The 12,949-nt window shown below is 40.7% G+C and overlaps 1 protein-coding gene across 4 annotated transcripts in view; it reads right to left on the bottom strand.

Annotated features, from left to right (window-relative positions):
* The window catches only part of LOC131901866 (proline-, glutamic acid- and leucine-rich protein 1-like), a 40,114-nt gene that overhangs the window by 12,168 nt on the left and 14,997 nt on the right, over positions 1-12,949 (bottom strand). For 2 of the 4 annotated variants that reach the window (XM_059252927.1, XM_059252930.1), the window contains exons 4-5: positions 1,865-1,899; positions 1,056-1,080 (exon numbers count right to left, since the gene is read on the bottom strand). In XM_059252927.1, coding sequence (XP_059108910.1) covers positions 1,056-1,080; positions 1,865-1,899 — 60 coding nt within the window. Of the gene's footprint in view, positions 1-1,055; positions 1,081-1,864; positions 1,900-9,776; positions 9,796-10,501; positions 10,573-12,949 lie in introns of all 4 variants that reach the window. The other 2 variants (XM_059252929.1, XM_059252928.1) reach the window with 2 other exon arrangements.

The raw sequence follows: 12,949 nt of genomic DNA on the forward strand, positions 1-12,949 counted from the left end.
GTGAGGGTACTCTAACACAGCCAGTATCTTCAAAATGATGATACCCAGCCATACTCTGCCTGTGTAACTCACTGCTGCTTATATCATTCCACTGAGTGCTCCGACATAGCAGGCAGCAGGGAGCCTGACCACCAGTGATAGAAGCAATACTGGAACACAAACTGGAGCTCACCTTTAAAGACGGATATGTAGCCAAGAATGATCCAGTGCAGCTCAAAAATGAAGGGATGACTGGAGGTCTTAGTGGACATTGCCCATAAATTGTGTGGCTCTTTGGGCTCATGTTAATGTTGTCTAATCTGTTAAGCTTTTACAATAGTTCTTACTGGAATGAGCCATCTCTACCATAAATCCAGTTATCACACATATCCGACCTATTTTTCAGTGCAGTGTCTCCTATAGTCAAATGCTCTGATCTGACCAAACATATGGACTTTCCATCTATCATACTTATGAGTGTCTGCAGGCAGCTAAAGAGCACTGCCCGGCTTTCTGCCCACTTGGTGCTCATCATTGTCTGGTGTTTACCTAGGGCTGGGTTATTGCAGGCAGATGCTGGGAAGCTGGGTCTCTCACATAGGTATTCCTGAGCCCTTGACAAAATAAAAAGTACTTCCTGAGCTCTATCACTGGAAAGACTGATGACCTATCCCTATCATTCTCCAGAGAGATGCACAAAAAAACCCAAAACAAAACCAAGTCTCACACATCTGTATGGTGAGCTTTGAACACTTTTTTTTAAGGTAAAATGTGTATCTTGATTTTTGAATTGACAAATTTGTCACTGGAAAGTGGACTCTGTCATAGGGATAACTGTATTGGGAAAAAAATCTATTTAAACCCTGCCTGGTACACAAAATGCCAAAATAACTAGAGGCATCAGAACTGAAAGCAGTGACTGTAGACACATGGGTAGGACTCATTACTTAGGGCATTGCCTTTTCCCCCACTTAAACTCCCAATAGGAGTCTTATATCACATTGTTGTGTCAGAGAAAAGACGGCCAGCATTTAAACAATTCTAAAATGTGTTTTGAGAGATTCCATAATACATACAACAATTAAAACTTCCACTCTCCACCTGTAATTGAAAGGAAAGAAAACACTTTGAGATTCAGGTCATACAGAGTCTGTTTGCATAGCTCTATGGTTCACCCTATGACACAGCATAGTGTAAAGCAGGATAGGAAAAAGACATTAAAAAAAAAGACTGTATTCATACATTATGTGATGATGTCACAGAAAACCAGGGCTACGTACTTTGTGACAAAAACTAATACATCACACACTAATGCTGACTCAAAGTGAGAGCAGAGCACCTCTTCTGTTTGGCCTTCACTGAGGGCTCCCTAAGCTACATCCCAGCATGGCAGACCAACTTAACAACCTGCCCTGGGAGATTAATTCCTTCTATGAGGGGTCCTCCAATTATTTGCATGAGTGCACATGTTTTAAATGTATTATACCCTAAATATTCAATTATTGGATGCATGAAGCTTCCCACCACATAGATTTTTGGGGAACAATCCAAACTCCATCTAGATGACAGGCTGGGAGAGGTCCCTTAAGGAAAAACACACATCTTAATAGATGATATGCCTGTTAATTTCTGAGTCAATATTACACACATTTATCTAAAGAGGAGCCTTTTTTCTCCAGAAGAAAAGGCCCCCTCATACAGACTGTGACACTTGACACTGGAAAATTTGATTCAGTCTGGACCAAGATGGTACAATTCCACTTTGTCCTCTTCCTAAATTAACTCATGATGCCCTGCTCAGTTTCGTTGTTCAATGGGATATCCACTGAAACGTAAGATCACTAGAATAACCTTTCTATCTTAGAGAAAAGAAAGGTCCCCTTACCTTCTCCACCTTCACTTGTGTCTCTTCAGGTGACACTAAAGGGGACAGAAAGTGACTGTCAGCTCATGATCCTGCTTACTACTTATGCAGCATTCTTGCTTGATGTGGCTAAAAGTGCATGGACTTAGTAAATGTGACTAGACCTACTGAACAGGATGGTTGGGCAGCTGCTGAACTGTCTTCCCTTGAAGGAAATTAAAACAGAAAAAGGCCTGGAGAGATATGAGTAACAGAGTTGTTGTATTTCCAGACAGTGGGGGATCTAAAGCAACATAAAATAATCTATCCAATTGAAGATCAAATACAAATCTTCACAAGTATTCTCTTTGGAGTGACCACTGGTGTGCTTCAGTTTGCATGTAGAGGTCAGAAGACAAATTGTGGGATCCCAAATTGTAGATGCATAAGATAACCCCTATACCTAAGGCTCAGGGAACATTTTGGTAGAGGATTGGAAAGACTATAAGAACCGGAGGGACAGGGACAGGACACATGCTGCTAGATAGTGTCTTTGAGACATGGCAGGGATGATATAGCCCATGAAATCTCAACAAAGTTCCCCAAATAGGACCTGCATCATGACAGCTCCTACTGATATGGCACCCTAGACCAGGAGCTACAGAGAGGTTGCAGAGAGATGAATTTTCTCCAGAGGTAAGCCTCCTCATAGGTTATCTAATCCTGAACTAACTGCACTAAACATACAAGAGCACACATAGGTATATATAAGAGCATCATTAAATGAACTCATCTGTTTATGTAAGTATAATAGTTATCAGAGAAGAACTCATATATTTGAAGGGGGGACTTGGGATGAGTTGGATTGAGGAGAAGGTGGGATAGAATGATGTAAACACAGTAGTCACATTAAATTCACAAAGAATTAAAAATGTAAATTATAACAATCCTGGTCTTTCACTTTTGTCTTCCTTCCTTCAATCAAGGTTTTTCATTGAAGCTAAACCCAGACTAATAGTCAGCAAGACCCAGAATCCTCCTTCTCTGCCCCTGAATACGCTGGGGTTAGGGGTGTGCATAGAATTGTCTGACCTTTTTTATATGTGCACTGGAGATTAAATCATCCTGAGTGAGGTAACCCAGACTCAGAAAGACAAACATGGTATGTACTCACTCATAGGAGGATACTAGATGTAAAACAAAGATGACTAGATTGCTGTTCACAACTCCAGGGAGGCTACCTAGAAAACAGGACCCCAAGAAAGACACAGGGATCGCCCAATGACAGAGAAATGGATGAGATCTACATGAACAACCTGGACGTGAGTGGGGGTAATGAAGGGCAAGGGTCGAGGGAAAGAGAGCTTAGGGGAGTGGGAGACCTCAGCTAGATCAAGAACAGAGAGGGAGAACAAGGAATAAGAGACCATGATAAATGAAGACCACATGAGACTAGGAAGAAGCAAAGTGCTAGAGAGGCCCACAGAAATCCACAAAGATACCTCCACAATAGCCTACTGGCAATGGTCGAGAGACTGCCCGAACTGACCTACTCTGGTGATCGGATGGCCAAACACCCTAATTGTCATGCTAGAAACCTCATCCAATGACTGAGGGAACTGGATGCAGAGATCCACAGCCAGGCCCCAGGTGGAGCTCTAGGAGTCCAATTGGCGAGAAAGAGGAGGGTTTGTATGAGCGAGAATTGTTCAGACCAAGGTTGGAAAAAGCACAGGGACAAAAAGCCAAATGAATGGAAACACAAGAACTATGGCTCTCTGGATAAGTGAGACAGTTGATTAGCTTGATCTATTTGGGAGGCATCCAGGCAGTGGGACCAGGACCTGTCCTCAGTGCATGAGCTGGCTGTCTGGACCCTGGGGCTTATGCAGGGACACTTGGCTCAGCCTGGGAGGAGATGGGAATGGAGGGGGGGCTGAGGGGAAGGCGAGGGGGGGGCTGGAGGGGAGAGAACCAGGGAATCCGTGGCTGATATGCAAAATTAAATTAAATCATAAAATAAGATTTAAAAAAATTAAAAAACAAAACAGGGTACCGATGTGTGTGCACAGTCTAATCACCTTCTGAGCATCTGTATACCACGTATTTAACTTTAAACAACTATTTAAAAGTGAATGTTCATGTCCCATTACATTATCTCTCAAAGGTAAAAATGATGCAATCTTGGTAAGTATGAATAATGAGATAAATTGCAATAATTCATCATATGTGGTGCATATTTTATGGAAGAACAATGCACAATGGATAATCTACATGTGTTTATGAACATGGTTTTCTGGTCTTTATAACACTTCTGCTTTGTGAAATATATATATAAACATATATACATATATATCTGCAAGCCCTTTAAACTTACCAAAACTCCTAAATAATGATTAGAAGTTGTGCATTTTTGGCAAGGTGAAGACCAAAGACATGAGACTTCTCTTAGAGAAGGCACAAAGGCTAGGAATTCTCAGAGATGATCCTTTCCATGCAAAATGAGGGCCTGTGAACACGAGGCTGCCACCAGTATATAGATGCAGGTAAATTCGAGCAGATATTCCACTAATTGGAGTCACAGCTTCAGGTGTTTGGTCCAAATGACCATCACATGTCAGTGACTTTACTGTTGTCACTCTTCCTAAGATTTCAGACAATGCTCTTCCGTGTGTGTATGTGTGTGTGTGTGTGTATCCTTGGGTGTGTCTTGGTGTGTCTATGTGTGTGGTTTCACTTAGTTGGTTTTATTTTTGTTTTGTTGGGGTTTTTTTTTTTTTTTTTTTTTTTTTGAGACAGGGTTTCTCTGTGTAGCTTTGCGCCTTTCCTGGAACACACTCTGTAGACCAGGCTGGCCTCGAACTCACAAGATCTGCCTGCCTCTGCCTCCTGAGCGCTGGGATTAAAGGCATGTACCACCACTGCCTGGCTCACGTAGTTGCATGGATCGCTTAGTTGGTTTTTTTGTTGTTGTTTTTTACTGTGTCTTGTGTCACTCGGCTTATGTGACTGCTCCAAGCTGACTCTGGTTAACTCCTCTGTCTTTACACGTTCAAGTGCCTCAGTTGCTCACCACCAGCCTTCCACCTATGCCCATCAGGTAAAGGGATGAGCCAGATGACCTAGTAAGATTCAAATGCCCTTCTGCAAATGTAGTCCACTAGAAGTTTTGTGTTCCAGACTCTTCTCTTGTGACTGATAAGTTTAGAGAAGGAGGGAGAGAAAATTATGGAATATAAAAGACACGACACATAGAGACTCATTCTGGGGATTCTTCTGAGAAATGTTTTATAGTATGAAACATCACGAAAAAGATTCCTGGTATAAGGGAATTGTCACACATTGATGTATTACCAGGTACAGAGTACAGAGTCCACATGGCACTCCAGAAGCAGGAGAAAGTGGCTGGAGAAGACAGAAATGGAAGATTATGGGGGTGGAGACTGGTCCTGGATCTCTGTGGGACAACTTGCTACTCCCAGAAGAAATCCACAAATACACAGAACGCTAAGGACAATCACAGAATGTGGCAAGATGTGTGTCAAGAAGGTTGATCCCCAATGGCTCATGTCCTTCAGCCCTGGGAACATGGGTATTAGCTTATGGGAACTTCCTAAGGCACCCTCTCCATCTTGGAATCAGAACCAAGAATGCAGGAAAAAGAGCCAAGACAGGGGTCAGAGGTCAGATCCCTCCTCACACATAAGGTCAGAGGCTCAAGAATGAAGGACAAGTCTCTAACGTCCTCTACACCTCAGTCATCCTGCATGGCAGTCCAGGATGAGGCGCATAGGCTGGGAATGAGCTACACATTAACACTAGGCCCTTCCTTCCTTGCCACATATTGCAGATGTGGCAGTTCTGTCAGACTAAGCAGCCATTTTAGCCAACACTCTACCCTGTTGGTGCCACGTGAAGTAGCTGTTAAAAGTGAACAGAGGACTATGCATAGACTGCTACAAGTCCTGAAGGATGAAATGGAAGGGCTCTGTTATGCCTGCTTCATTGGACTCTAACTGCTAGACTGCTCTTGAATAATCCTTTTGTACACTGTGTGAATATATGTTGCTATGATTGGTTTAATAAACAAGCTGAATGGCCAATAGCTGAACAGATAAAAGTTAGGTGGGAAAGCCAAATTGAGAATGATGGGATATGGAAGGGTGGTGTCAGAGGAGTTGCCAGCCAGATGCAGAACGAGTCAGACATACCAAATTGGATAGAGGTAAAAGCACTAAGCCTCATGGGAGAATATACATTAATAGGAATGGGTTAAGTTGTAAGAGCAAGTTAGTAACAAGCCTGAGCTATTGGGTAAACATTTATAATTTATGTTAAAGCTCAATGTGTTTTTTATGAAGCAGCTGCTAGCACACAGAGAAACTCTGCCTACACTAGACTATCATCTACAAGTTTCTGTGAGTAAAAGAGAGAATGTTGTCCTTCACCAGACAGATTGGCTCTATCACATGTTAGTACTCAAAGTGAACACAATACTTCATGGGCACTGTCATGGTGAATCTCAACAGCCAAACAGTCTATTGGATGATACCCAGTACTCGGCATGGAAGTGTGAGATTATATCTATTAGGTTAGCTGAGGTGGGACGACTAACGAACTCTTCTTGACATTATTGCTTAGGAAGGTGTGATAGTTATTGCTTGCCAACTTGTTTGCATCTGGAATGTACTAAGTCCCCAAAATGGAGGACATATTTGTGAGGAATTTTTTTTCTTAAGTTGAAGTAGGAAGACCCACTTCTAAATTTGGATCTTTGATATAGGAAGACACATCTTTAATCTAGATCTTTTGAGCTGGGAAAAGACAAGCAATTGAGGCATGAAGACACATGTGTTTAACTCAGAACTTGAGGCAGGAAGCCACACTTTAATCCAGCCCACACCTCCTGCTGGAAGCTATATAAGAACATGGAAGAAGGAAGCTTTTGCTCTTTGCCTGATTGTTCTGGTCTTGTTAATAAGTGCATTCCTTCACTGGCATTACAGCCTATTTCTTCAGTATTCCAGTGTCTACTGAGACATCCAGCATCATGGACATAGCAACTTCTGGATTCTTTTACTTTCCATTGCTAGTCAGTCACTGTTAGATTTGCTGGACTGTAGCCTGTAAGTCATTCTAATAGATCCTTCTTCTATGTCTATGTATAGAGAAACTCATTCTACACATTATGTTACTCTAGAGAACTCTAGAGAACTGACTAATCCAGAAGGGATAAAGTACTATATAAAAAGAAGAAAGTGAGCTGAGCCCAAGCATTCATTCATCTTGGCTTTCAACAGGTGTTGTTTCTTTACCACAAGCTCCTGCCTCTATACATGGCTGCCCTGCAATTATCAGTTGTAACCTCAGACTCCATGGAATAAACAAGCCAATTATTCTTTAGTTTGTTTTCATCACAACTGAGAAAAAATAATTCAGACAGACACAATTAAAATGAAGAGCTAGTAACCACAAGCAAAAGCTTAGGAATTTGGTAGTGTCACAGGCTGAAAAGATATTCTCATACTCAATCCTAAATGTCTTCATTAACACTCCCTCACCCCAGTTTTAGGGAGGTATGTGGAAGAGGAAGTAGAAAGATTGAAAGAGCCAGAGTGTTGGATGACATCAAGGAAATATTGTCTTCTAGATATAACAGGACTGACACATGTATGAACTCACAGAGACTATGGCAGCATGTACAGGTTCCAGCCAGACTGGGCCCCAGTGCTGAGAGGGAGAAGTGGACAGGAGCTTCCATTCCTAACCAAGAAGCTATCTTCATTGGCAAACTCTTCCAAGGGAAAAAATCAGTTTTCTCCAATAGAGTCTCATTAGGTATATTAACCGCACTTAAGGGTAGACCCAATGAATGCTGTCGATGGCCAACACACAACATACTTAACCGTTTTGTAGACTTTTGGGGTCTCATATTGCTTTTGGGGGGGCATTTTTAAAGTCTTACTGGTCTTTTGCAAGTATATTATGGTTTCTGATTTGGTGTTTTTATGTTGCTTTTTTGAGTGTGTGTGTATTTGTTGTGCTTTTACACTGATTATATATTGGTTTTCTTTTTTAATTTGCCTGTTTCTTTTCTACAGTGAGAGATAAAGATAGTGGATGGGTGGTGAGGTGGTGAGAATCTGGGATGAGATGGAGAAGGGGAAATCAAGATCAGAATATAATGTATAAGTTTTCAAGAAAGAAAAGGAAAATATTCAAAACATTACATTTTAAAAAGCAAGCCTTGAAAAAAGAGTAACATCCTGGGAAATACTGTCTTCAAATGGCAAAGTACACTTTCCCCAGACTCTGCTTACCACTGTGCCATTGAAAGAGAAAAAAGGATATCCCCCTCCCATTTTCCTTGTCCTTATTTATATCTTTCCCACTCCCTGATCCTCTAAACACAGTGTGTAACATGACCACCCCTGGATCCTTGCTCATTGGATCAAACCAGGAACACTGTTATCTAAGGTGAATTTTACCCTCAGTCATGAGACGTTGGAACTTTACCAGGTCACTTTGAGGAACATCAGCTCTACTCCATCTGCATCACCCACTTGTCAGAGAAAGTATGAGAGAGGGTGGTTCACCCATTCCTGTCTACACCAGGTGAAGCCACTCTGACGCATACAAGATGAGCCTCAGTTTCCACAAGTTCATGCTACTGAATGAGAGCCCAAGGTGACATCAGATGCATTTTAAATTCTGTGGTTGTATATACATTGAAGACTTAGATATATTAGTATTATTCTACATAGGAAAAATAGTCTTAAGCTTCTCTATAGATTTATATATGAAAGAAAATAATTAGCAACAGTATACACAACTGGACAGAATTATGGAATTCCCACAGCACCTTCCATTTTTATTGGTGTTGTTTCTGCAGAAGGTCCTTCAGGGATGGGAGGTCCTTCCACATCCTGAGGGGCAACAGCTTGCTCCTGACAAATTTCCCTTAAGAATTCAGGAACTGGGAATGCATTATAACAGGGAGTCATGTCAGCCTCATGACAAAAAAAAGAAAAAACAATTGTTGTATGTTTTTCCATTTGATCTGTTGGCTTGTTTCCAGGTACAGTCATCAGAGTGAGAATGGAGCTTCAGGAGGTTCACTGAATCAGTTAAGCAACACATGGACTGTGTAGGTAAAGTCTAAATTCATGGCAACATGACAATAGAGAATACTGGAAAGAGCCATGTATAGCAAAAGCCTAAGTGAAAAACCCCTGCCTCATCTCCCCATGCAGTGTCTATCTCCCATTCTCAGAAGCGCTGATCTGACTAGAAGCCGGTGGGCTTTCTAACCTTTCATTCTTCTGAATGTCTGTAGGTAGATGAGAAGTAATGCGCTGGGCATTTGCCCTCTGTGGTAGTCACTACAGGGTCCTGATCTCTGCAGTTTTGACCTATTGAAGGCAGATACTGGGATGCTGGAAGTTAGGGATTACTAAGTGCTTGGGCTATGAAATGTTTCTTGATCTGCATGAACAGCCTCATCACTTACCTCTGTGCCCTGGTTTATTCTTCCGTAGAGTAGCACACAAACAAATAAATGCACCACATGTAATGGGCTTTAAACACATATACTGTAGGTAAAGTGTGCATGTTTTTTACTGTGTCTTGTGTCACTCGGCTTATGTAATTTGTTAATTCATTAGTTTGTCACAGGAGATTTGACTGGGTAATCAGGATACCTATCTTGGGGAAAAACAGATTTAGACACAGCCTGGTATAGAACATCTCAAACAATCTAAAGAGATCGGCTCTGAATCCAGTGACAGTAGACAACCCCAGTTTTTTTAACTTTAGGTACTACTTTTTTTCAAAACCAAAATCCAAGTTCTTCCTTATAGGTGGCTTAGATCACAGTGGTGCATTAGACATGAGGATACCCAGTAACTATACTTTTCTAAAATGTGTCTTAACAAGGAGATTTCATAATACATACCATGTTTTCTGGATTCCACCTGAAATTTAAAGGAAAGAAAACAGTTTGAGGCACAGGTCATGCTGAATTCTGTTTACATGGGTCTTTAGAACACATGTCGACATAGTATGATGCCAATCAAAATGGGCAAGAGTCCTGTGTGTTAGTATATTATGTGACAATGTCACAGAAGAACTGGGACTCTATAGTTTGTGCCATTCCCACTTTTGCTGGATCAAAGGCCAAATTAACACTATTTGTTTGGTCTCTGCTGAATGTTCCCTAAGCCACACTGCATCTTTATAACTTGACTGTGAGATAATTCCTCCTACAGCTGGGCCTCAATTATTTACACTAATCCTCAGGCAGTAAAAGTCTTACCACTCAACATCCCCATGCTGAAACTGAGAAACTTTCTCCACAGTTTCCTCTGTGGAATATAATCAAACTGCATCAAGATTTTAGGAACCAGAAGTGGCTGTCAACTTCTGAGTGAAAATTATACATGCATCTAAAGAAGAACCCTTTTCTTCAGGAGAAACTATCCTCTCACACAAACTGTGATAAATGGGACTGTACACTTTTATGTTCAGTTCAGTCAGGAGCAGGCTGGTACAATTCCATTTTCTTTTCTCCCTGAGCTAACCCACGATGCACCTGGCTTTTGTTAATTGAATTTCATATCCACTACAATGTAAGGGGACAAAGTAACTTTTTTATATTAGAGAGAGGAAAGGCAGTCTTACCTCCACCATCATCATGGGTAGCTCTCCCTGTTCTGTGGAGGAAGATGCAGTGTCAGAATTTTTATGTACCACTAAAAAGACAGAAAGTAACTTTGTCAACACATGATACTGTTTTTAATTACTCCAGGGATCCTTGCTTGATGTGTATAGAAGTCTATGTAGCTAGCATATGTGACTATCTAATTTTCCCCCCAATCCACTCCTCCTCTGTTTCTCTGTTCAGAAAGGGGCAGGCCTCCTATGGGTATCAACAAAGCATGGCACATCAAGTTGCCATGGGACTAAGCACCTCCCTTGCAATAAGGCTGGGCAAGGCATTCCAGTATAAGGAACAGAATCTTAAGAGCCAGGCAAAGTGTTAAGAATGGTTTGCTTTCTGCTTATTCCAGAACTGTGGATTATATTACTGTCATACAAATAAAGTCAAAGAGAAGAACTGAAGAGAAATGAGGAACAGAACTTTTGGTTTCCTAGACAATGGGAATCTAAATCAATGTGGAAGAAACTTTCACTGCATGAAAGTAAATAAATCTTTCAAAATACACACTGCATTTATTCTGGTTGGAGGAAACCATGCATGTGTGTCGGGTGGAGTTAGGAGGAGCTCTTCAGGGGTCTGGTTTTCTCCTTTCACCATGTGAGTTCTGGGATTCAACTGCAGTTAGGTCAGCAGGCTTGGCTGAAAAAGTCATTATGCACTGATCCAACCTATCTTTTCTAATAAAAGAAGCTTTATGATTAAGCAACAGAATACTGTCACTTCCTGTTTTAAAGCAGGGAACAATTGATACTTCCTGAGGCACATGTCTCAAATCTATTTCAACCTCCACCAATCCACATATGTTGACTCAGAATTTATGATCTAATTATGATCCATGCTAATGTATCCATTCTACTTGGGAAATTTTACTAGGATGAGCATATCTGAGAAAATTCTTGCCTATGTTGTGTGCACATTATTCCCTAAAGTATAGCATATCATGTATTATATTTTGTTATACTGTGCTGAGTATTGTCAGTATTCTACAGGGTTCTAAGGAGCATGAAGAACATGTATGTGTTATAGCCCTATAAGACACAGTGTAATATAAGGGCTTGATTAGTTTCAGATATTGGTGCTAAGGTATCTGGGAAAAATTCTAAGGAAATACTAAGACAACTGTACATAGTAACACAACTCTGCAAGTCATGACGAAAGAAGTAAAGGAAGCATGGAACCACCTTCCAAATTCACATTATCTAAGAATTCATCCAAAGTACAATGTGAAAGAACCAATCAAAAATTCCAGAAATTTAAGTTCAATGTTGAGTTAGTAGAGCAATTGGGAAACAATCAATTTGGGTATAGCTGACAACAATGATATTATCAACTATCAAGTACCAACATTTATGGAATTAACACACAAAAAAGAGCAAAATTAACATACGTCTCAAATTTAAAGGTAACACTGGACAGAAGTCAGAATAAGAAATATATCCTTTTCAATTGGCATAGTATAGTCCCCTATCACACAGTGTAGTGCTCTCAGAAGAGCACTTGTATATAAGACTGTACCACACCACCACCTTCTCCTCCCATCTCATTAGTTCCCTTTACTTTGTTCACATCATATACACATATGTAATTTTATTTTTACATTAAAAACCTAGACCTTCAAATGAAAGAAATTACCTGGGACTTGTCTTTTTCAATGAACATAAGACATTTAACATGGCAAGTATATTCACTTACATCTATGTTCTGCAAATGACATAATCCCATGCTCCTTAATAGTTTACACAGTGTCTTATTTAGGGTTTCTATTGCTGTGACCAAACACTATGATCATAAACAACTTGTAGAGGAAAGAGTTTATTTCAGCATACAATTCTCTCTTTACACTCAGTTTCTGGGGGAACTCTGGACAGGAACTGAACAGAACACAGAGTCAGGAGAGGATGCAAAGGCCATAAAGGAGTGATGCTTACTCACAAAGGCTCGCTCAGCCTACTTTCTTATAGCACCCAGTAACACCACCATAGGGGTGGCACTGCCTACAGTGAGCTGGGCCCTCACATATCAATCATCAATGAAGAAAATGCACCACAGGCTTGCCTATGGGTGAATCCGGTGGCAGCATTTTCTGAATGGAAGTTTCCTCTTCCCAAATGACTCTAGTTTGCGACAAGTTAAAAAAAAGAAAACTGAGACAGCACACCTGGATTTCAGGGAGAAGGGGATTCTGACCCCCGTTTTAATTTTTGAAACTATAATTCAGTTACAATATTTCTCCCTTCCCCAAGGGGAAGGGAATTTAAATTAAGCAAAGTATAAGTAACCTGAAAATTCAAGATGCTAGGAATATGACCTTTCATGAAGTAAAAATCACATATAGACTACTCTACTTCCTAAAATCTTTTCTGTTAATATTAAGCTTCTTGTGGTCTGGCAGCTTTATTGGTGAAATT

This window comes from Peromyscus eremicus, unplaced genomic scaffold (genome assembly GCF_949786415.1).
Source record: "Peromyscus eremicus unplaced genomic scaffold, PerEre_H2_v1 PerEre#2#unplaced_541, whole genome shotgun sequence".
Taxonomy (NCBI): domain Eukaryota; kingdom Metazoa; phylum Chordata; class Mammalia; order Rodentia; family Cricetidae; genus Peromyscus; species Peromyscus eremicus.